Raw genomic sequence first — 22750 nt, forward strand, 5'->3', positions numbered from 1 at the left:
TACCAGATTCAAGCTAGCCTAGCTTAATCGAAACCGGTCCCAGGATGCTTGTTTCTGGTCCAGGGAGTACCTGGCCTGGCAGTTTGGGCTTAACCGTTCCCATGAGTAACAGGGTCAAGACTGATTTGCAAATGGCTGGGTCCAAACTGGAATGGCATGGTGAGCAAATAAACTGATGGATTAAACCCAGATCTGTTACTGGGGATGAATGTTTGATTTGGTCAACATTCCGTCCATCAACTGTTCTTTTTGCACTTTTAGAAAGTAGGCATTTTCTTGCGTAAACCATTCTGTGACTCTGTTTGTTTGTGGATTCCCTATCTGGGTCAGGTTTGACAGTTGGACTGGTTGCACCTCTCCTCTAGTCAGTGACACAAAGGGAGCTGGGGTGTAGCCTGCATATCCTGATGGGCCATCTGGGCTGAGGGGTGAGGAGGAGTGGTCACTTACGCCTGAAAGGGCTGTGCCTGCCCTCACACAATGCAGTCTCCAACCCCTTGGTGTGAGCCTGGTGCCTGGCCTGGGCAAGGCAGGATCTTGAAAACAACAGAGACTTCTTTTTGAAGTAGGCCTACTCCAAAGGCAGAAAGGGGTATAAGAAGAGCACCCAAAACCCCTGAAAATCAGATTACTTCTGCAACCAAGAGGAACCTCTGCCAAGAAGAAGAGCTAAAGAACCTGGAGGAGGAGTACTGCCCCTTTGCCTATGACTGTGCTTTGCTGGGTTTGCCTGCAGTAGTTGCTTCTACCTGAGAGAGGACAAAGACTGACATTAGTGTGACTTTCCACTGCTGAAGAATCTCCAAGGGCTTGAACTGAGCTTTCCTCCTGTTGTTGAAGTCTCAGGGACAACAAAGACTTTTCTCTACCAGCACTTGGGCTTTCTGCTGAGAGTCCTGCCTGCCAAGTGATGCCCTAATCTGTCTTTGGGCCTTCTAAAGGTGCAGCTGGTGGAAAACGACAGAAATCCACACAAAGACTGGCGTACGGGGAAACTTTCGATGCACCACCCGCTTCGCGGCTGCTAAACGACGTACCCCCAGCCTCACAACTAAAATCGACACTCCACCTGCTTTGTGGCTGGGAGAGTGACACAACGCGGCTGGAGAAACAACACGCAACACCCACTGAGGCTGCTGCTAAAGACGCAAGACCCCACACAGCACGGTTTCTTGACACCATGCGACCGGATTTCAACGCAACATTGCTGGGCACGGAAAATCAATGCAAAGCCTTCCCGCACCCAAGTGTGAGAGAAGAAACTATGCACGCCGACCCGACCAGAGGAGAAATGATGCTTGGCCTTGCTTGCGAGTGAGAAATCAACACATTGCTGGCCTTTTTTGACGCACACTCACCTGTACAGCTTTATTTTGACGCTACCCAGGTACTATTGTGCAATAACAGCATTCTCACTGTTTTCTAAGGATTAGGACTCTTATTCTTTTTAAAATTCATAACTTGACTTGTGTATGTCAGATTTTTATTGTTTTGGTCTTGTTTTGTTTAGATAATATTATCTATTTTGTGTCATTTTGTAGTTTTCACTGTGTGACTGTGTGTGTTGGTACAAATACTTTACACATTGCTTCTGAAGTTAAGCCTGTCTTCTCATGCCGACCTACGAAGGGGTGAGCGGGGGGTTAACTGAGGGTGAGTCTCCTTTACCCTGACTAGAGTGGGTGTCCTTGCTTGGATGGGGGGTAACTTGACTGCTAACCAAAGACCCCATTTCTAACACATACTTATGTTAAAATATATTTACTGAATGTAAAATACATTTAGTGAATACCCCTCCCATTTATTACTGTGATGATGATAGTGATTATCATTATTATAATTATGTCTTCATATATTATTCAAGGCAGCAGATTTTCCACTGACCACTGCAATGTAGTCACCACTCCACGCTTGGCAATTTTGAAAAACCAAGAATAAAGATGTGTCAACACAACAAAATGAAATTCCCATCCCTGGCCCTTGAAGACAATATGCAGTGACATTTAGGGCCATATTTATACTTTTTGACGCAAAACTGCGCTAATGCAGTTTTGCGTCAAAAGAATTAGCGCCGGCTAACGCCATTCTGAAGCGCCATGCAGGCGCCGTATTTAATCAATGACGTTAGCTGGCGTTAGCCGCCGGCGCTGCCTGGTGTGCGTGGAAAAAAACGATGTACACCAGGCAGCGCTGGCGTAGGAGGATATGGAGCTTGGGCGTCAAAAAATGGGGCAAGTCAGGCTGAGGCAAAATTTTCACCTCAACCCGATTTGCGCCATTTTTTTCGACTCCCAAACCCCATAGAAATGACTCCTGTCTTAGCAAAGACAGGAGTCATGCCCCCTTGCCCAATGGCCATGCCCAGGGGACGTCTGTCCCCTGGGCATGGTCATTGGGCATAGTGGCAAGTAGGGGGGCACAAATCAGGCCCCCCTATGCCACAAAAAATAAAAATAAAAATACTTACCGGAACTTACCTTAATGTCCCTGGGATGGGTCCCTCCAGCCTTGGGTGTCCTCCTGGGGTGGGCAAGGGTGACAGGGGGTGTCCCTGGGGGCATGGGAGGGCACCTCTGGGCTCCTTCCGAGCCCACAGGTCCCTTAACGCCTGCCTTGTCCAGGCGCTAAAAAACGGCGCAAAAGCGGCCGTACGCCATTTTTTTTGACCCGCCCACTCCCGGGCGTGAATTTTGCCCGGGAGTGTAAATACGGCGCACATGCCTCGGAGTCAATTTTTTAGACGGGAACGCCTACCTTGCATATCATTAACGCAAAGTAGGTGTCCACGCTAAAAAATGACGCAAACTCCATGGACTTTGGCGCTAGACGCGTCTAACGCCAAAGTATAAATATGGAGTTAGTTTTGCGTCGGAATTGCGTCAAAGAAAACGACGCAATTCCGGCGCAAACAGAGTATAAATATGCCCCTTATTGTGTTGTTATTTTATTAGTCACACCAAACTAAAGAATGGATGTTCTTCCATCAGTGTGCAACATAGGTCTCATCTGAACATTTTATGGCCATCAATGTGAATAGTAGACCATTCCAAAAGAGCGAAAGCTTTATATTCAACCATCACAAGTTTGAATATAAACAAATGCTCTGACTTGAGGACATGCTGCCTCCACCATGGCAACCAAAACAAACAGTGGTTGAGTCATAAGCTTAAAACACAATTGCAGCAGTGTGCAAATAAGGCCTGTGCATTTCCTCATGTAAACTAATGTAAACTAATGATGTTGTTCACAAATATTTTTCAAGCAGAAGGAACTAGCAAATTTCAAAAGCAACATCATGAGTAAGAAAAAATAAACAACCCTTACATCCATTAGTAGAGGGAGCCGCGTGACCCTTTGCATTGGCAAAATAAGAAAGGAGATCATTGGGAGATTTCTGCAGGCTTCATTGGACTCTATCCCAGACAAAACCTCTTTAAAGGATGCGTTTGTGGAACTGAAAAAAAATCAGGAAAGGAAAACAAAATTACAACGGATTTTAACATGATTTAACCAACTAAAATATTTGCAAGCTACTCGAAACAATGAGAGAGGAATAGGGTACAGAAACACAATTGTCAAATAAATAATGATTATGATCAACATATGCATTTCAAATATTTACCTAATACATCCATATAATTATCAATGGTCATATAATAAACATTACAGATTGGTCCATCTCCCTACTCGTATTGACTGTAGCCAAAACCCAGAAAAAATCAAGCCCTTGCCCATAACTACTTTTGTTATCCCTCCACCTTTTCCCAGAGAGTATAGACTCCTCCTTTGGATACATATCTTTGGTTTGCGTCTGTTTCCGTATCAGATATATTGGTCCTTGAGCTCTGTCTAAAGGTGAGTTGATTGTTGACATGTTTTCTTCCCTAACTACTTAGGAAAATTAGGCTACTTGCATGATCCTGCAATGTGGGCTTTGAGCCTCAGCTTGTGCACTGACCTCAAGAACTGGGTTGGTAAATCCTTGTATCAGGGCCAAGCTATCCTATAAGTCTCCACTGATACCTGCTTTATTGCTTTAAGGAAGGATGGTACTTAACAGGCTAATATTCCATCCTATGCTCTTCAACAGATCAATGTTCCATCCAGACCTCCCTATCACCAGCTACTTCATTTGGGTACTGCACAACAGAATTACCTGTGTATGGGAAATATCTCTCCAGTGTGCATTTTGCTTACAGTAGACAACTCGAACGTGCAATGCACAGAAGGCAGGCATCCATTCTCTTCATAACAGTAGGTCTACTGCTAAAATTTGCATGTTGCAAAATGTCTAAAAACATGTAAGGTGAGAACTTTTCTTTGCACTCCTGTTTGGCAATTGATATTGTGGTCTTAGGAAGCCATCCTGGTTATCCTGTTTTAAAATGGCCAGTCATGAAAACACACAAACGCATTGCTCTTATTGTTGGGAGTACTTCAAATGGTAAATGCCCTTATAGTCACCCACCATTCTTGTCAGATATATTGTTCCAGGTGCTTTGAAAATACTGCCTCTCCAGGGTGCTTGCTGAGGAGATGGAAGGCTCCAAATGCTCTTCACTGTTACCTGCAGTTTCCCAGGCGGAGTGACAATAGATGATTTACTATTGAATAACTTCTGGAATTAGAGAGTTTCTATTACATGTCAAAAAAGGCAGTTGGTGGACTCATTCAGAAATTCTTCCAGAGGCTCAGCCATCTCTGACACTTAGGGAAAATATGTTTAGATATGAATATATACTTTGTAGCATTTCATAGATATTTTGGTTTTACAACTGTTCTTAACCATGACCCAAATCCCCATTTACACCACAAATGACCTCTGCTCCAAACTATCTGTCACTCTGTTCCACTAAAGCAATATCTACTGGAGTAATTTGACACTGAATTTTTGCCAGCATTAAGGGGCTTATTTTATCTATGACAAAGCGTGCATTCCTGTCCTTCCACTGAGCTGGTGCACAATTAGCTGCCTTGCGCCAAAGCAAGCACCCTTGCAAAATAATGTAAGGTTATCTGTGTTGCAGGAATGATTGTTTTTGTGCAGGAACAGACACCTACCTGCACAAAAACAATCAATGGAGTCGTGTTCCTCCTTTCAGTGTGTGCATGCTGCAGAATGCAGCACACATAGAAAGAGGAAAGAATGAGAAGTAAAGTTATTTCTCCTCGTTATGCCTCCCCTGGGGAGGCATAAACTTTTGACACATTGATTCCCAGGTTTACAAATCCTTGTAAATCTGGGAATGTGTCAAAATACATGGGTGTTGTGTGGGAACATCCACTGTGATGCCCATGGACCGCCTCTTTGATGCAGAGCAAGGCACCGCAGTGACTTGCACTGCATTGGCTTACTCCAGTTCTACGAGGCCATGAAAAGCCACAGAAAGTGGCTGTGCGTGGCCTTTTAGATATAGGTCTGCAGCCTGGGTAGCCGGTGTGTCATGAAAAGTGACGCATTAGGGGTGCAAGCCACTTGTAAATATGGCCTTAGTGTGGATGTTAAAGGTGGATTTACTTTTTACAAGTGATTATTTACAAGCTTCAGGTCCTTTGGAGATACCTGTCCAGCCAAAACAGTGGAAAGTAAAGAAAATGGAGAGCCACTAAATCTGTAATTTATTATTATTATCACTTCCGGACCATAAGCACATATTCTACGTATGCTCTATAACATGAAGAAGTCTGAAGATTGTTCAAATTTACTGGCTGTAATGGGAACAGAGAGTTTGTGCTCTAAAGAAAAATATTTATGATTTGGGGGTCACTGTCTGCCCATATGATCTATATAAGTGCGAAAAGCGATTCTCTCCCATAACTGCAAACTCTCTCCTGCCTGTGTCTACTCCTGGCATTCTCCAGGGTGACTTTCAGCAACAAATGTTCTCTATATGCATAAAGGTAATCACTTTACTTGATCATCTGACACATTGTTCCCATTACACACCAAGGTAACAAGCTTAGAGGCATGAACTCCTTTGCTTGATTTAGGTTAATCCAGATCCTGATAAACCCTCATATTGACTGGGCTACCACAGATGGAGCATGGTGGCAGTGCAAATGGAAACTTCATACCACACCAGAGTGCGGTAGGACCAGGGGACTCTCTGGAGTGCCCTATTTCTCCAAATGAGACCTATACATTGACAACCTTTTAAGCCAGGTTCCAATCTTGGGTGTTTGGCACTTTCCACGAGAGACACTGAATGAGCCCCCCCTTCCTTCCCACAACCATGCTCTCTCTTTATGATTGGAGTGACTATACCTTGAGGTCATCCTGTGTCATATTTTCACTGAATATCTACTATCAATCAATCAGTCAATAACTTTATTTGAATACCAAAAGTATCCATAAAAGTGAAATGTACATGATAAAATACACACATTACTTAAAAAAACATGACTAAAAACAAAAGCTAAAATCTAATACAGTGGCAACAGTGTACAAAGCAGTGAGATGATCATTCCAATGGACTTAATCGGTGCTCATAGTTCCCCAAGCCTGTACTAATGCCTTCAGAAATGCACCTACATGGGCAGATACCTCTTCATCATTAAGCTGCACAAAAAGGTTGAGGCCAGCCCTTACATTATTGGAATGACACCTTTTTAACAGGGGGATCAAAACATGCTTCAAATACATAAAATAGTAACCACAAAAAAATGTAAAGTGCATCATCGTTTGCCCTGATTTTCCATCACACGGGCAGGGTATGGAATCAAGATTAGCTTTAAAACCCAATGGAGAACTCAGCAAATACTTTATCGTACCAACCCTGTAATGAACCAATAGACTTCACTCCCATCGGCCCATTTGTCTAGTCAAATAGCCCAAAGGTGAGCTGTCTGCTACAAGATTCAGATATGCAGCCACACTGGTCTTCCACCTCTGTGACCAATCTTCCGGTACCAGCTAGATCAAACAATGCTTGCTGTAGCTGTTTTTTTAATAATATTAGCATCTCCCTCAGGGCCTGTAAAAACATGCTGTAAACTGGCCTTGCACAGGCTGGATTTTACACTGGCTATCCAGGGAATTTATAAGCCTTTATCACAGCTAAGGCAATGCATAATAATATCTCTTGTAAGGCTTGCCTCCTTATTTCCCTACACTGTCAACCATACCAAAGGTGGGCGAGCTCTAATATAATCTTCCATATATGGGATGCCCAAGAGCCTGTTTCCCTCAACCTAAATTGCGTCACATTTTTGAATACCCTGTACCTCTGCTCCGTATGTTACCATTGGGATGCACTATGTTCTACATATTTTCAAAAGGGGCATAAGTGCTAGTCAACCCAAAGGTTGAGGCAAACTAATTAAAGTGTCAGTTGTTTTTACTAGTTTGGCCCTACAATGGACAATATGTGGGGCCCAGGAGCCACTATACGCAAAGGTTAGGCCTAAATATGAAAAAGTACTAGTGCATTTCAAACTATTGTTACAAACTGTTAAGGTTGGCAACCAATGCTTCTTTGGTCCACAAGCTGTTATGTAAGTGCAGGAAGTTGGCTCTGTATATACTATCTCAAAATAGGAGATAGTGTGCACAGAGTCCAAGGGTTCCCCTTAGAGGTGAGATAGTGGCACAATTAGATAATTGTAAGGCTCTATTTTATGGTACTGTGGTCGAGTAGTAGGCTTATTAGAGGGTAGTGTTAAGCATTTGTTGTACACACACAGGCAATACATGAGGAACACACACTCAAAGACTTTACTCCAGGCCAATAGTTTTTATATAGAAAAATATATTTTCTTAATTTATTTTTAGAACCACAAGTTCAAGATTTGAAGTAAATACATAAAATGCAAGGTACTCCACACAGGTAAGTTGGGAACTTTGAATTAGAGCAATAACATATACAGTTTTTGTTAAAATGGCAATAAGTTATTTTAAAAGTAGACACTTCAAAAATCAACAGTTCCTGGGGGAGGTAAGTATTGGTTAGATTATAAGGTAAGTAAGACACTTACAAGCCTCAGTTCCTGGGCATAGGCAGCCCACTGTTGGGGGTTCAAGGCAACCCCAAAGTTACCACACCAGCAGCTCAGGGCCGTTCAGGTGCAGAGGTCAAAGAGGTGCCCAAAACTCTAGCGGTGCAGGCAGGGCACAAGGGCATCTTCTCGGACCAGCCACCACCTGGGCTAGGCATAGGGTCACCTGGGGGTCACTCCTGCACTGAACTTCTGTTCCTTCTGGTTCTGGGGGATGCGGGTGCAGTGCTTGGTCCAGACGTCGGACCCCTTGTTACAGGCAGTCGCAGTCAGGGGGAGCCTCTGGATTCTCTCTGCATGCGGCGCTGTGGGGATCCAGAAGGGTCGTCTCGGGAAACTCGGGGGGTTGCAGTCACCGGGGATTCCTCCCTGTGGTGTTGGTTCTCTGAATCCCGAGCCAGGGGCGTCTGGTGCAGAGTGTGAAGTCTCACGCTTCCGTCGGGAAGTGTGAGTTCTTTGAAAGTTGGAGAAAAGTTGCAATAATGTTGCTGTTTTTGAGCAGAGCCACTGCTCATGGGAGTTTCTTGGTCCTGGGGTTCAGGGCAGTCCTCTGAGGCTTCAGAGGTCGCTGGTCCCTGTTGGATGCGTTGCAGGTTTTCGAGTAAGGAGACAGGCCGGTAGGGCTGGGACCAAAGCAGTTGTCGTCTTCCATCGTCTCTGCAGGATTGTAGGTCAGCAGTCCTTCTTCTTAGTTCAGGTTGCAGGAATCTGATTTCCTTGGTTCTGGGGTGCCCCTAAATACAAAATTTAGGGGTGTGTTTAGGTCTGGGAGGGCAGTAGCCAATGGCTTCTGTCCTAGAGGGTGGCTACACCCTCTTAGTACCTCCTCCCTGAGGCGAGGGGGGGACATCCCTAATCCTATCGGGGACTCCTCCAAAACTAAGATGTAGGATTTCTAAAGGCCATGGGTCACCTCAGCTCAGGGCACCTTAGGGGCTGTCCTGACTGGAGGGTGACTCCTCCTTGTTTTTCTAATTATCTCCTCCAGCCTTGCGGCCAAAAGTGGGGGCAGTGGCCAGAGGGGCGGGCATCCCCACTACCTGGGATGCCCTATGGTGCTTTAACAAAAGGGGTGAGCCTTTGAGGCTCAACACCAGGTGTTACAGTTCCTGCAGGGGGAGGTGAGAAGCACCTCCACCCACTATAGACTTTGTTCCTGGCCACAGAGTGACAAGGGCACTCTCCCCATGTGGCCAGCAACTCGTCTGGTTGTGGCAGGCTGGCAGAAACTGGTCAGCCCCATACTAGAAGTCGGATTGGTATTCAGGGGCATCTCTAAGATGCCCTCTGGGTGCATTTTACAATAAATTCCACACTGGCATCAGTGTGCATTTATTGTCCTGAGAAGTTTGATACCAAACTTCCCAGATTTCAGTGTAGCCATTATGGAACTGTGGAGTTTGTGTTTGACAAACTCCTAGACCATATACTCTTATGGCTACCTTGCACTTACAATGTCTAAGGTTTTGCGTAGACACTGTAGGGGCAAAGTGCTCATGCACATATGCCCTCACCTGTGGTATAGTGCACCCTGCCTTAGGGCTGTAAGGCCTGCTAGAGGGGTGACTTACCTATGCCACAGGCAGTGTATGGTTGGCATGGCACTCTGAGGGGAGTGCCATGTTGACTTAGTCATTTTCTCCCCACCAGCACACACAAGCTGTGAGGCAGTGTGCATGTGCCGAGTGAGGGGTCCTCACGGTGGCATAAGACATACTGCAGCCCTTAGAGACCTTCCCCGGCATCAGGGCCCTTGGTACCAGGGGTACCATTTACAAGGGACTTATCTGGGTGCCAGGGCTGTGCCAATTGTGGAAGCAAAGGTAAAGTTTAGGGAAAGAACACTGGTGCTGGGGCCTGGTTAGCAGGGTCCCAGCACACTTTCAATCATAACTTGGTATCAGCAAAAGGCAAAACGTCAGGGGGTAACCATGCCAAGGAGGCATTTCCTTACAGTAAGACTTTGCAATATTGGTCTGTAGATCTATTGCACCCATAAAATGCACAAAACCATGGACAAGAAGACACATGCCTCTTGGTGTATGAGCTAATAATACAGCGTAATCCACATACAAGAGTGAGGGCTGCGAGGAGCGTTAAATAATTTGGACATCTAATGTTATCTCCATTGAAAAAGGGTGAAGATTCTTAATATATAAAATTTATAAAAGTGGGAAAAACACATCCTTGTCTTACTCTGCGAAAGACTCCTATATGTTTTGAGACCTCACCATCAGAACTTATTCTAATTCTGGCTTTAGTGTCCATGTGCAAATATGCTATAAAGTCCACTAGTGCCTCCTCCATCCCACTAGCAAGAAGGTTTGACTGCAGCTTTGAACGATCAACTCAATCAAAGCTTCGGTCAAATCCATAAGAGACAAATACAAAGGCAAACGTTTGGCAACAATATGCTTCCCGATAAGAAGGCACAACTTCAAGCATTGTTCTGTAGTTCCAACATGGCCCCTCAACCCATATTGACAAGGGCACACGATGGGCTTCTCCTCTGTCCATTCTCTAATCCTGTTATAGAAAACCCTCCCAAGAATCTTTCCTGTAGTGTTGATTAAGAAGATCAGTCTGTAACAACCCGGCTGTGAATGACTGCCTTTTTTAAAAATAGGGTCTATGATGGAAGTTGTCCAGTAGCTGGGTAGTGGGCAATGGGCGAGACCATTAAAAAACATTCATCAATAGGGGTGCCAAAAACCCAGGATTGTACTTTAAAAGATCAATTGGTATTCCTACGGCCCAGGGGCCTTACTCACAACACCCTGGGCTATAGCATTTTCAATCTCATTCAAGGATATCTCTATTTTCTTAAAATTGGGCCTGACTGGATATTCACTTGATAATGATGCTGCAGCATAAATTCTTGTAAAGTGTGCCACTCATGACTCACTTGAAATGGGACAACTAATCAGTGTTGCCACTCGACTCAAATTCTTCATTTCTGACATGGCCTCCCAAAACAGTTTACTATTCTTCTTGGCTGCAGACACAGCCAGTGAGTATCATTGTAATTGTAGCACTTCCCTCTTCCTCCTGGAAGTTACCTGTTTATATACCTTATGTTGAAGTGCCACCTACACAGGGTCCTCAGGGTTTGCTGTAAGTGCTCTGCGTAATTGATGGTTAGCCTCTGAACGTTCTTGATTAAATCACCTAGGCTTAACAACTAACGTGCATGATTGGCGCGATAGCTTGTTCCTAATATTCTAACAATGCTGGGTGAAAGACCCTACTACTTCAAGTTTAGGATCATTCTCGGCTAAACAGGCTTCAACCAAGTTTATATTCTCCTTAACCATATTAGAAAAAGGTTGTCTGGGTTCTACTGCTCTCCAAACTAAACATAAACCATTGGTGGTAGGTTGAATATTTGTAGCTCCGCACTCTGTTCTCAGTTTAGGCCTAGGGGGCAGTGAAAGTATCACCTCAATTGTGAACTCGTTAACTTTCTTTTCGAGAATGGTTGTCTGAATTCTTCCCAACATGGATTCCGACAGTTCCACAGCACAGAGTCCGCCCTAATTGAAACTTCAGATTCTATACACAGACAAGGGGACCAGGTGGGGAGTAACTATCTTGGTTGGATTTGTCACCTGCATTCAACACCATCTCCCCTCAGCTGATGGTGCGGCGGTTACAACAGGCAGGGTTGAGAGAGGCGGCACTAGGTATATTGGAGTTTTTTTGGGTGACAGATGTACTACATATAGCTGTAGGGACTACAGAGCTGCCCCTTCTCAGCTACCTTGTGTTGTTGGTCAAGGGTCATACCTCTGTCTGACCCTTTTGAATCTGTATGTTGCACCCTTGTTGAAATTGGTTCGATAACACTGTTTCATGGTCTCTTTGTAAGCGGACGATAAGCAGCTTCTTGTGTCCATAAGTAAGGACTGAGAAGAGCTTGCGGACAGGTTCCACAATTGCATGTGGGAAGTCAATCGATGGATGAGCCAGAACTGGCTTAAAAATAACAGGGAAAAGACTGAGATTCTGGTATTTGGAACGGATAGGCCGGTTTGGGGGTAATCGTTGGTAGCCTGAATTTTGTAGGGATCTACCATCCCCCATAACAGCAGCCAAAGACTTAGGCATCATGTTTGATAATTCTTTGACTTTTGATCTTCAGGCCAATCGAACAATCAATGCCTGTTTTTGGATGGTTAAAAGCTTGATGGAGAGACAGGACCTTTTTGGTTGCAGCAGCAAGGCTCTGGGATTCTTTTCAAGTATGTATATCAGGAGGCTGGATGTTCATACATCTTTTTGTGAGCATTTTAAAATCTGTCTTTTCTCCCAGTAAATTCTGATCATGGTCACTCTGTTCTGCATAACTCACTTTCAGCGTTTTAATGCTTATGGCCAGAACATGCTTTACAAATACAATTACAAATGACAAATTGTAGCATTATGGTCCCCAAAGTCAGATGGAATTACCTTCCCGTCCAATAGTAAATCTACTAAATTAGATGAAAAAAAAGAAATAAGTTATTATAGAGGAACAATCTCTATTCCTTAAAGTTGGTATCGAAAAATCAGAGCAGCCAACAATATCCATTATGTTATTTAAGTCATAAGTGAGCAAAAACCCCATCAATTCAGTACCTGGAGTATCCATGCTGTTCAAAGAGTTTACTTGGTTATCTGCTGTGGCAATCATTGCATTGTTCATGGGATTACCATATGTGAAGAGTCTAACATTAAAATCTCCTGATAAGCAGAAGCCTGCCAACTGCTCTTTGATGCCAACATCACTCTGTGATAGTAAAATGTAATCAAATAAAACTGTGAATTTAGGGTCGGCACTATTAACATCATTATTATAAAAATGAATTAAGTACAAATCTAATCCCCTCTTATACCTCACAACCTGAAAGTTGTCATATTGGGTTTCAATTACCTTCACACTACCCCCAGCAGAAAGGTTTACCCAGATGGCCAGACAGCCCTACCGAGAAGGAGTTGCTGGGACACAATAACGTTCAAACCCATCAAGTGAAAGCTCCGGTGGTACCCAGCTTTCTTGAATTATAAGTACATCATAATGTCTTACAAATGTTAACTATTCAGGAATTGTGATCTTAGATTGAAGGCCTGCTACATTCCAGCTCAGAAACCTCAATACTGATCCCTCAGGGACCAAAACAGTACAAGGGCATAGGTGCATTAACAGAGTAGGGCAATTTAGTTGATAATTCTGTTATTGGTGCATCCTGTCAGCAAGATAGGCTCAAAGTCAATCTAACCTATCCACTTTCTCAAGGGGGAGAACCTATTTCATAATGCAAGCTGTGGATTTGGGGGTATAAGAAATTTGGGATCTCCACGGGTCTCCTATTGCTTTGGGTTTATAAAAGTATCTTAATGGGAGCAAACATATGAATTTGTCATTGTTTCAAAGAGAGGAAGCACACTGCCTGCACTCCAGCAACAAAGTATGACCCAATGCATCATGATAAATGCAGTCCATTCGTAGTCCGTTCAAAAAGTAAAAAGAGTCCTTCACCTCGGTAGGTGCAGCAAGTGCTGTACATCCCTGTACACGTGTTTCTGGGCTTAGCCCATCATCAGCAGGGAGCAGTGTGGACTAGGGGCTTGCTTGGAATGCCGCCAAATGTCTTCTCAGGTTTAAGTACCGCTCATGGCGCACATGTGCCTCCCAAGACTTGTCAGACATGGCTCAAGGGATCCATCAAAATACAGTTTCAAAGAGAGGGAGCACACTGCCTGCACTCCAGCAATAACATAAGACCCCAATGCATCTTGGTAAATGCAGTCGATTCGTAGTCCGTTCAAAAAGTAAAAAGAGTCTTTCATCTCCGTAGGTTCAGCAAGTGCTGTATATTCCTGTACACGTGTTTCTGGGTTTAGCCCGTCATCAGCAGGGAGCAGCGTGGACTAGGGGCAGTGAGTGGTACAGAAACCTGAGAGGACTTTTGGCAGCATTTCCAGCAATCCCACAGACAAAGCTGCTCTCTGCTGATTAAGAGCTAAAGCCAGAAATACGTGTCCAGAGATATACAGCACTAGCTGCACCTATTAAGGTGAAAAACTACAGATTACTTTATGGAGTAAAAATGAATTTGTACTGCATTTACCATGATGCAATGGGGCTGACAGCATGCTGGAGTGCGAGGCAGGGTGCTCCCGCCAGCGAGTTGACGAGCTCTGGTTGAAGCACCTGTGTGCCAGTGAGTGGTACAGAAACCTGAGAGGACTTTTGGCAGCATTTCCAGCAACCCCACAGCTAAAGCTGCTCGCTGCTGATTAAGGGCTAAACCCAGAAACACGTGTCCAGAGATATACAGCACTAGCTGTATCTACTAAGGTGAAAAACTACAGACCACTTTATGGATTAAAAATTAATTTGTACTGCATTTACCATGATGCAGTGGGGCTGACTGCATGCTGGAGTGTGAGGCAGGGTGCTCCTGTCTGTTTCTTGTTTAAGAAGGCTGCCTTGAGCCAGTAAGTTGATGAGCTCTGGTTGAAGCACCTGCGCACCAGTGAGTGGTACAGAAACCTGGGAGGACTTTTGGCAGCATTTCCAGCAACCCTACAGACAAAGGTGCTCTCTGCTGATGAAGGGCTAAACCCAGAAACACTTGTCCAGAGATATACAGCACTAGCTGCACCTACTAAGGTGAAAAACTACAGACTACTTTATGGAGTAAAAATGAATGTGTACTGCGCTTACCATGATGCAATGGGGCTGACTGCATGCTGGAGTGTGAGGCAGGGTGCTCCCGTCTGTTTCCTGTTTAAGGAAGGCTCCCTTGAGCCAGTGAGTTGACGAGCTCATGTTGAAGCACTTGCGTGCCAGTGAGTAGTATGGAAAACTGAGAGGACTTTAGGCAGCATTTCCAGCAACCCCACAGACAAAGCTGGTCTCTGCTGATGAAGGGCTAAACCCAGAAACACATGTCCAGAGATATACAGCACTAGCAGCACCTATTAAGGTGAAAAACTACAGACCACTTTATGAGTAAAAACAAATTTGTACTGCATTTACCATGATGCAATGGGGCTGACTGCATGCTAGAGTGTGAGGCAGGGTGCTCCCGTCTGTTTCCTGTTTAAGGAAGTTTCCCTGTGCCAGTGATTTGATGAGCTCTGGTTGAAGCACCTGCATGCCAGTGAGTGGTACAGAAACTTGAGAGGACTTTTGGCAGCATTTCCAGCAACCCACAGACAATCCTGCTCTCTGTTGATGAAGGGCTAAACCCAGAAACACATGTCCAGGGATATACAGCACTAGCTGCACTTACTAAGGTAAAAAACTACAGGCCACTTTATGGAGTAAAAACAAATTTGTACTGCATTTACCAGGATGCAATGGGGCTCAGTGCATGCTGGAGTGTGAGGCAAGGTGCTCCCGTTTGTTTCATATGTATGTATCATTGCAGCAAGTAAGAACCTGAAATCTCAACAAATTCCTTAGACAGAGTGGTTTGCGAAAATTTAACACAATACAGTCCCCATCTGTGTCTTTCTTTGAGCGACCACCCATCCTACACTTTGTGCCATTATCTCCTTTATATTCATTGGATTAAAGTGTTTAGGCTTGATAAGTCAAATGGCACTTTTATCACGTAGCTAAAGCCATGATTCCATTTGTGATTCCTTGAGAGGGAAGACTCATGCCAGCACTGTGACATAGGGACAAGATGCCAGAGGCAGATCCAATTGATTTTTTCTGGGCTCAGATCGAATTCCAGAATAAAATTGATCTGCAATACTAGCCCTCAGTGTTCCAGAGATGTGCCTCTCTCTGTGGCATTGCCTAGAGGAATTCACCTCTGATCCTGTGAGTACAGGTATGGCTGAACTAATGAGATCCTTGGGTGGGACCTGCGGACTTACAGAGACCATTATTCTCTTGCGATCAACAGATTGACTTATACTGTCTCAATCAATGTTAGGTGTGGGTAATGATGCATCCAAGGCGCTCTCAAGGGCAGACATCTTCCTGATGTTCTCCAAACAATTCTTAATACATCTTAATTATTCCTAAGCGGAGCCAATTTTTCCTTTAAAATTGCGCAAGCTTTTCTACATAAAATATCGTAATCAAACACATCCATATCCGCAGGACCAACTGCATGTGTTGGATTGATTTTGATACTGTTTGAAATGCCAAGAAGAAAGCTGGCCTTGATGCTTGATATTATGTTTTTGTTACCCTTGCAAGCAACTTTGCAGTAGTCTTTTTCCTTTTCACAACTGGCTCAGGTTCTAAAACACTACAGCACCAGGTGAGAGTTTTCCTGGGATGTGTAGTCCCCTCAACAAGGCAGCAGTGTTCCCCTTGAACTAGGTAAGAAGATAAAGTTTGAGGGCTGAATGCGATAATTAGTTTCCCGTAGAGAATGGTGAATAACCATGGGTGATATTATTCCATACTTAATCTCGGCTGAAGCCAATTCTGAAGAGTTCTTTTTTCCTGAACCTCAAGTGGTTGGTTCAAACCCTAGATGAGGTTCCAGAGTTTCAGTTCTTGCATATTTAGGATCTAATATCGTGAGTCCTTCTTCCAAAGGATGATTGGTTAATCTGAGGGGAGATTCTTAGCAGAGGTGTCTCACAGGGGTGTATAGTGGTGTCAGTTTCTGCAAGTGTTTGGGAGATATGCCTCAGTAAGCTGTGTGCACTGTGCACAAAGCCTTGACTTGAATCCTAGCATTTACTGAGAGCCAGGTGAGAGCTTTAAGAGCAGAATTGATGTGATTCAACTATCTATATATGGGACCTGATGTCTCTGGAGCCTTGCAATGTGTTTCGTGAATAGACAAAAGTAGATGATGTTACTGTAGCTGAGATGTGCCAGAATGTGGGCCTGATTCTGTGGTCAGTGTGAAGAAGAGCGAGGTGTATAGAGACAATTCTTTAAGGGGTAGCTTCTGTGATTACTGTTTCATAGGGGCAATTTAGAAGACTTGCAGTTGGGGGACTCAGAAAGAGGAATGGCATAAAATCCGGCTTTCTTTCAAGGGTGGGTCTGTTAAATGAATCTCTTTTTAGTTTTGTTGCATGTCTGGACATTCTTCAGTTGTGCTGAGTTCTGCAAGACTATTTTGGTGTATGTTTTTTTGTTTGAGCTCCATGTTCCCTAGGGAATTTAATTTGCTGTTCCCACCCACCATCTCCCCTCCATAAGTAATCCTTAAATAATGAGAATCTGTGAATTATTCCATTGACCAAAAGTAGGCTGACCACACTTCTTTGCTTTTCATTGGTAATAAGCCCTTTCAAATAACGTTTTTTCCACAGAATGTCTCTATAGGAATATGATGGCACTGTTCACATTACCAGCCATTACAGACAATCTAACAGATGGAACAGTGAAAAAGATGTATTGCTAGGCCAATTCAAAATGAAAATGGAAAACTAAAACCTGTGGCTTGGAAAATGGTCCATGGTACTATAGTACAGGTAACAGCAATTTGTTGATTTTAACTAAGCATATGGTCTCATATCTACACTATTAAACAAAAAGATTAAACTAGTTTATGCTTTTGAAAGTTTTGTCACAAAGCCTTCTCTTTGACAAGCCACAGTACCAATTTCTTGTGTCACAATAAATCTACACCATGAGCAAGTGGGCATTACTTACCCCTGTAGCCATTGTTCATTTATTGGATCCCTCCTTTTACGTCTTTGATTATTTAAAAATAGACTCATAGCCACCTTTAAAAATAATAATTTGTAGTTTGCTTACTGTCCCGTGGTATTACTACATCTATTTTGCTTGATGGATCACACCATCATTTATTGTGTTTTGTTATGGTTTGTGGACAGTACTATAAGAAATGGTGGAATTTACAAGAAGATGCTGAATTTAGGTAACACTTTACTCTCCTTAATTATTTTAGTACTAAGGTTCCAAAATAAAATGTTAAATGTACAGTTCACATGTCTACTCCCCCAGTTAGCTAAACTGACTGCATGGTCTACCAAACACAAATATGAATATGTGTTCAAATGCTGCACTAACGGCAGTCCTCAGGAGTGGTCTCCATCTTCGTGAATGTTCTGTCTCTAGTCTACCATATGTTGAATACCAGGGAGCTAACCTTGGTGTCCAGGAGGATCTAAGAAATCTTGAGCTGAGTATTTTGACTATCCTAGTTCAACATCCAGTTGTCATTATTGCCTTCAAGACCGTTAGTCAGACCCCTTGTCCTGAAGTTAAGTCACCTCTGGACAAACAATCAATTCAGTGCTTTCCGAAGTTTGAGGCATGGGTTGATAGTTTCAAATAAAAAAAAGAACCCAAACTTCCTTATTGCTACTTAGCTGTAATTTTATATTGTTATAATGGCTAAACTGAAATAGGTGAGATTGTGAAAATCTGGCTCAAGAGAGAATAAATTGCCTTAATGAAGCCTAGGCATGGTCAATGCTTTGAGAACTAAAATTAAACTTTTCAGAAGTTCTACTTAAAAAGTACATATTTTCCCTCTCTACTCAACCTTTGCTTCTCCAGTTAGTTTCTAGTCAATAGATATTGCCAAATATTTGAGCCAGCTGTTGATGAAGTTGCCAGAAAACAAAGTCCCTTAGTTTCCAGGATTGGTAATCTGCCAAAAAATGACCTCAGTTTAAGCTCAATTAGTGGCACATCAGGAGGCTTGTATAAAAACTATTAATCAGATAGTCACTCAGTTACTGTCTTAATGGTGGTGAGTCTTATGTTTGTGGGTTTCCTGTTTTCACCATTCAGACATACTGCCAGCTGTATATCATTGGTCTACATCCGTAAATCCAACTTTTGTGCTTTGACACCCACACATATAACTCTTAAAAAGGAGTAAGGAAAGGCAGGACCCCAGGAGCACAATGAATTATGGAGCACATTGTTTCATCATCTGTAATCGTAGGTAGAATATTTGTTTTGATGGAATTCTGGGTCTTTATTGTTGACATATTCCTCCATCTCATTGTCCATCTATCAGTTGCCAACTGTATCATACTAAATACAGCTGAAAAGTACGATAAGTACAAGTGTGGGTCCAATTAAGGTGGTGCACACTAGTTTCTCCACTTTTTATTCATCAAGCCAATTCATTCTTTCCATAGGCCTGAATTTGGAATAGAGGGTGTGCAACTGGCTATGTACATAAATATAGCAATGTTACACAACATTTTTTGCAACAGTAACTTTTTTGTTTGAGTTCAATTTGTCGTTGTAAGAAGATAAGCTTGCAGGGTGGTTGGTATGGTTCCCTTTTCATTGAGAAAAATAAGTTTTGGTCTTTAGTTGTTTTGTCACTATGCTTCGTACCAGATTAATAATTCTGAAAGCAAAAGTAGTTATCTGGGACCAGCAATGTTCAGGCTAGTTGTGTTATGTGTATTTGCTATGTTAATGTATTGTTAATGTATTTGCAAAGCACATTATCACCGGCAGGTGTGTGTGCCTAGCCCCGCCTGTGGTAGGTTGGTTAAATGAAATGCCAGGTCTTGAGTTTCTTGTGGAATTGAAGAAGAGAGGATGATGCTCTGATGTGGAGTTGGAGGTGGGTTCACGCTTTAGGTGCAATGCCAGAGAACACCTATTCTACTGATCTGGTTCTGTATACACGTTGGATGTGTGTGAGTAGTAGTCCTATGGAGGTGTCTGGGTAGTTGGTGAAAAGAGATGCAACTGTTCAAGTAGGTGGGAGCTAAGTTCTGTAGTGCCTTGAAGGTGTATGAGGAGTCTGAACTGAGAGTGTTTGTGTATCAGTGGCCAGTGTAGTTTCCTGAGAATGATTGTGTTGTGATGTGATTTCTTAGTGGGAGGTTAAGGGTGAGTCTGCTGTCTGATTCAGGATGGTTTGTAGCATTCTAGTGAGTTGCTTGGTGATCTCAGCATACATGTTGTTCTCATAGTCCAATTTGCTGGTGACTAGGGCATGAGTGACAGTTTTTCTAGTCTTGTTTGGGAGCCATTTGAAGATATTCCTCAGCATCTTCAGGGTGTGCAAGCACAAAGCAATTACAGTGTTGATTTGTGCAATCATGTCCAACTTTTTGTGTCAATGACTGTTCTGAGGTTCCTGCCATGGGCTTTGGTGTGGGTGTGGGTCTCGGTTTGCCCAGCCACCTGATAAAGTCCCATGTTGAACTGATCTTGCCAAGATCACTACTTCTGTCTTGTTGGTTTTGAGCTTGAGACTCATCCAGATAGCAACTTCACTCATGCAGGTGATGAACTTGTTTCTTGCTGGTGCCACTTAGCATAAAATATTTCTCTGCTACTTGGTTAAAATGATCAAAAGTGGTGGCCAGTAAAAGGAGTCATTTATTTGAATACATCTGTGATATCAATAGATTTCAAAGAGATATTCTCTCTAATGGTCCCCAGTGTTGATAATAAAGGAAGCTGTTTAAGAGGTGGCTTGGTACCAACATCAAGATGCACCTTCTAATGAACTTAATGACAGAGTTACATCTGGCCAAGACTTGGACTGAGATTGCACACACACCTTGCTCAACCAACAAAAATATGACTTATTCCTCTATTACAGCCTCACTCATAAAACATTATGTCTAGCTTTGACATCATGCAACCAAGTGCTGCCTAATTGTTCCAGTTCCAGTAGTAGTGAAAGTATTCATCTATGAAGAATACAAATATGTCCCTTCAATTTGCAAGATTCTTCTGGTTCTGATTCTTTAAAACATTTACCTAATTTTAAGTTTAGCTGATGGATTAATCCTCCAGAAAAGTGGCACATATCCCAGCCACCATATTACAAGTGCATTGTACTCCATGCCACTTGCAATACCTCGTACCACATTTGTTATGAGTAACTCATTCCCCAAACTCTAAATGAGGCCCATTGTCAAAGAGAGCAAGGAAACCCCTGGAATTGGCGTATAGATGGCCTTAGTGATAGGTATCCATGAACTTCATGGTAAAGAGCCATAGTTTATTTTGCTTTAATTCAGCTTGAAATTGCCCTGAGTTGAGTATATGCAGGTAATATCTCTCAAATAATTTTCCTTCTGTCATGTACAGACACTGCAAAACAAGGAAGTAAAATGTCTTCACTAATTAATTAACTTAATCAACATATATAGGAACTATCAATTCATCAGTCACAAAATAATATATAAGATTAATTTGTCTGAAATGCATATTTGAGGTATCCATGTCCCTTATTTGTGTACACCAGAACATCCCCCACTGAAAGGAAAAGATGCAACTGAATTGTGTGAAAACATTTTTGAAGTCTGCATAACTGATAAAGCTGATGGTATTTTTGTTCTATAAAAAGACAGGGTGGGGGTGGGTATTATTAGTGATACAGGTACAGTGGCAACAATGTCCAGTGGTTTGAGAAGCCATGCTCCACAGTTGTGGCAGTATTTTACTACACAACTGGGAGCAGGAAGCAATACCCTTACTTGCATTAGGGTCCTCGTCACACTTGGAATACTGCTGGTGACACTGTTATTAATATATTGGAAGGAAACCAAACAATAACGTGTCTAGCGTAGTGCATGACTTACAGGAGTTTCTGGAGTGTTCTCTGCTGGTAAACTTCATTAGTGCAATACTTCACGTAGGGATCGAAAGATGTCTTAGCATGCTTCTCCACAATATCACTTATGTCCTCTAGTAAAATATTTTTCTGATGTCTGGATTCTAGTTCCTTAAAGAATCTGCAATGAAAAGAGATTGCTAAAGCACAAAGATACTGTATAAATAAGCATTTTCTTCAGAACTGCTTTTTAAGGGCCTTGTAGGACAGTTTCAAGTCCTCAGTTGAGCAATAAATAACTGCTGTTACCTTTATCTATCTCAATGTATTGAAATTGTAAGTACAAAAAAGGGTGTTTCTCCCTGCATGGATTCGAAAATGTGACCTACAGAGACCTCACGAACCAAAGATCTATTCACAGAACTCTTTATTGAGCTCCAAAACATCATGCAACCTTAACGACTGGCCCAAGTAATAGGACTACTTCACTTTTTAAGTTAATAAGTAATGCACAGTGAATAGAAATCTAGATGGGACTTATACGCTTTATACCTAGTCAAATGTTATGGATCATAGTCAACATTAGGAGATGATGAGTATGTATTGTTTACTATCGATATTAGCTAAAGGCTTGCTTGCTTTCAAAGTGGTTTAAAGCACAGCGCATAGTCCAGAATCCTTAAATATATGTTTCACATAACTGAGACCCACATCATAATGACATTTTCCTAAATGCACAAAGGGACATAGGAAAATTTAGCAACATATTTGTTATTTTTAAATTTCCCTCAATGAAACAATTCAAGTTTAAAAAAGTTTCCGGACCAAAGTTCAAATCCCCATTTGGTAAATTACAGCTCTTGTTAGCGCATCTGACCTTAATAAGTAAACTTACAAGGGGACGCAAATAGGTTGATGAACCTCTTGACTTGCAATTAAGATGTTCTTACCATAGCTCCAGTACATTATCAATTACCAATACACAATATCAATAATCAATAACAATCAATAACAGTAATGATCAATAGAGTCAGTAATTGTCACGCACCATGACCTTTCAGTCGTGAATAACCACACCTTTTGGTAAAAGTTAGAATATTTATTTTCCTATATTTACAATGTTAAGGTCACGTAGATTAATCTAAAAATCAAAAGAAACACATACATAAACAATACTGGCTGCCCAGGGCGGTGGAAGAAATGTAATCTAATCAAAGCTTGAACTACAACACATTCTAATGTTATGGTGCAAATTAATAACAAAGTGAACT

General features: G+C 42.6%; 1 protein-coding gene across 1 annotated transcript in view; it reads right to left on the reverse strand.

Moving 5' to 3' along the window:
- Positions 1 to 22750, reverse strand: part of ARHGEF26 (Rho guanine nucleotide exchange factor 26) — a 380358-nt gene that overhangs the window by 197863 nt on the left and 159745 nt on the right. Inside the window, exons 7-8 of the mRNA XM_069213320.1 lie at positions 21508 to 21660; positions 3325 to 3454 (exon numbers count right to left, since the gene is read on the reverse strand). Of these exons, the coding sequence (XP_069069421.1) occupies positions 3325 to 3454; positions 21508 to 21660 (283 nt within the window). The remainder of the gene's footprint in view (positions 1 to 3324; positions 3455 to 21507; positions 21661 to 22750) is intronic.

This window comes from Pleurodeles waltl, chromosome 11, assembly GCF_031143425.1.
Source record: "Pleurodeles waltl isolate 20211129_DDA chromosome 11, aPleWal1.hap1.20221129, whole genome shotgun sequence".
Lineage (NCBI taxonomy): Eukaryota > Metazoa > Chordata > Amphibia > Caudata > Salamandridae > Pleurodeles > Pleurodeles waltl.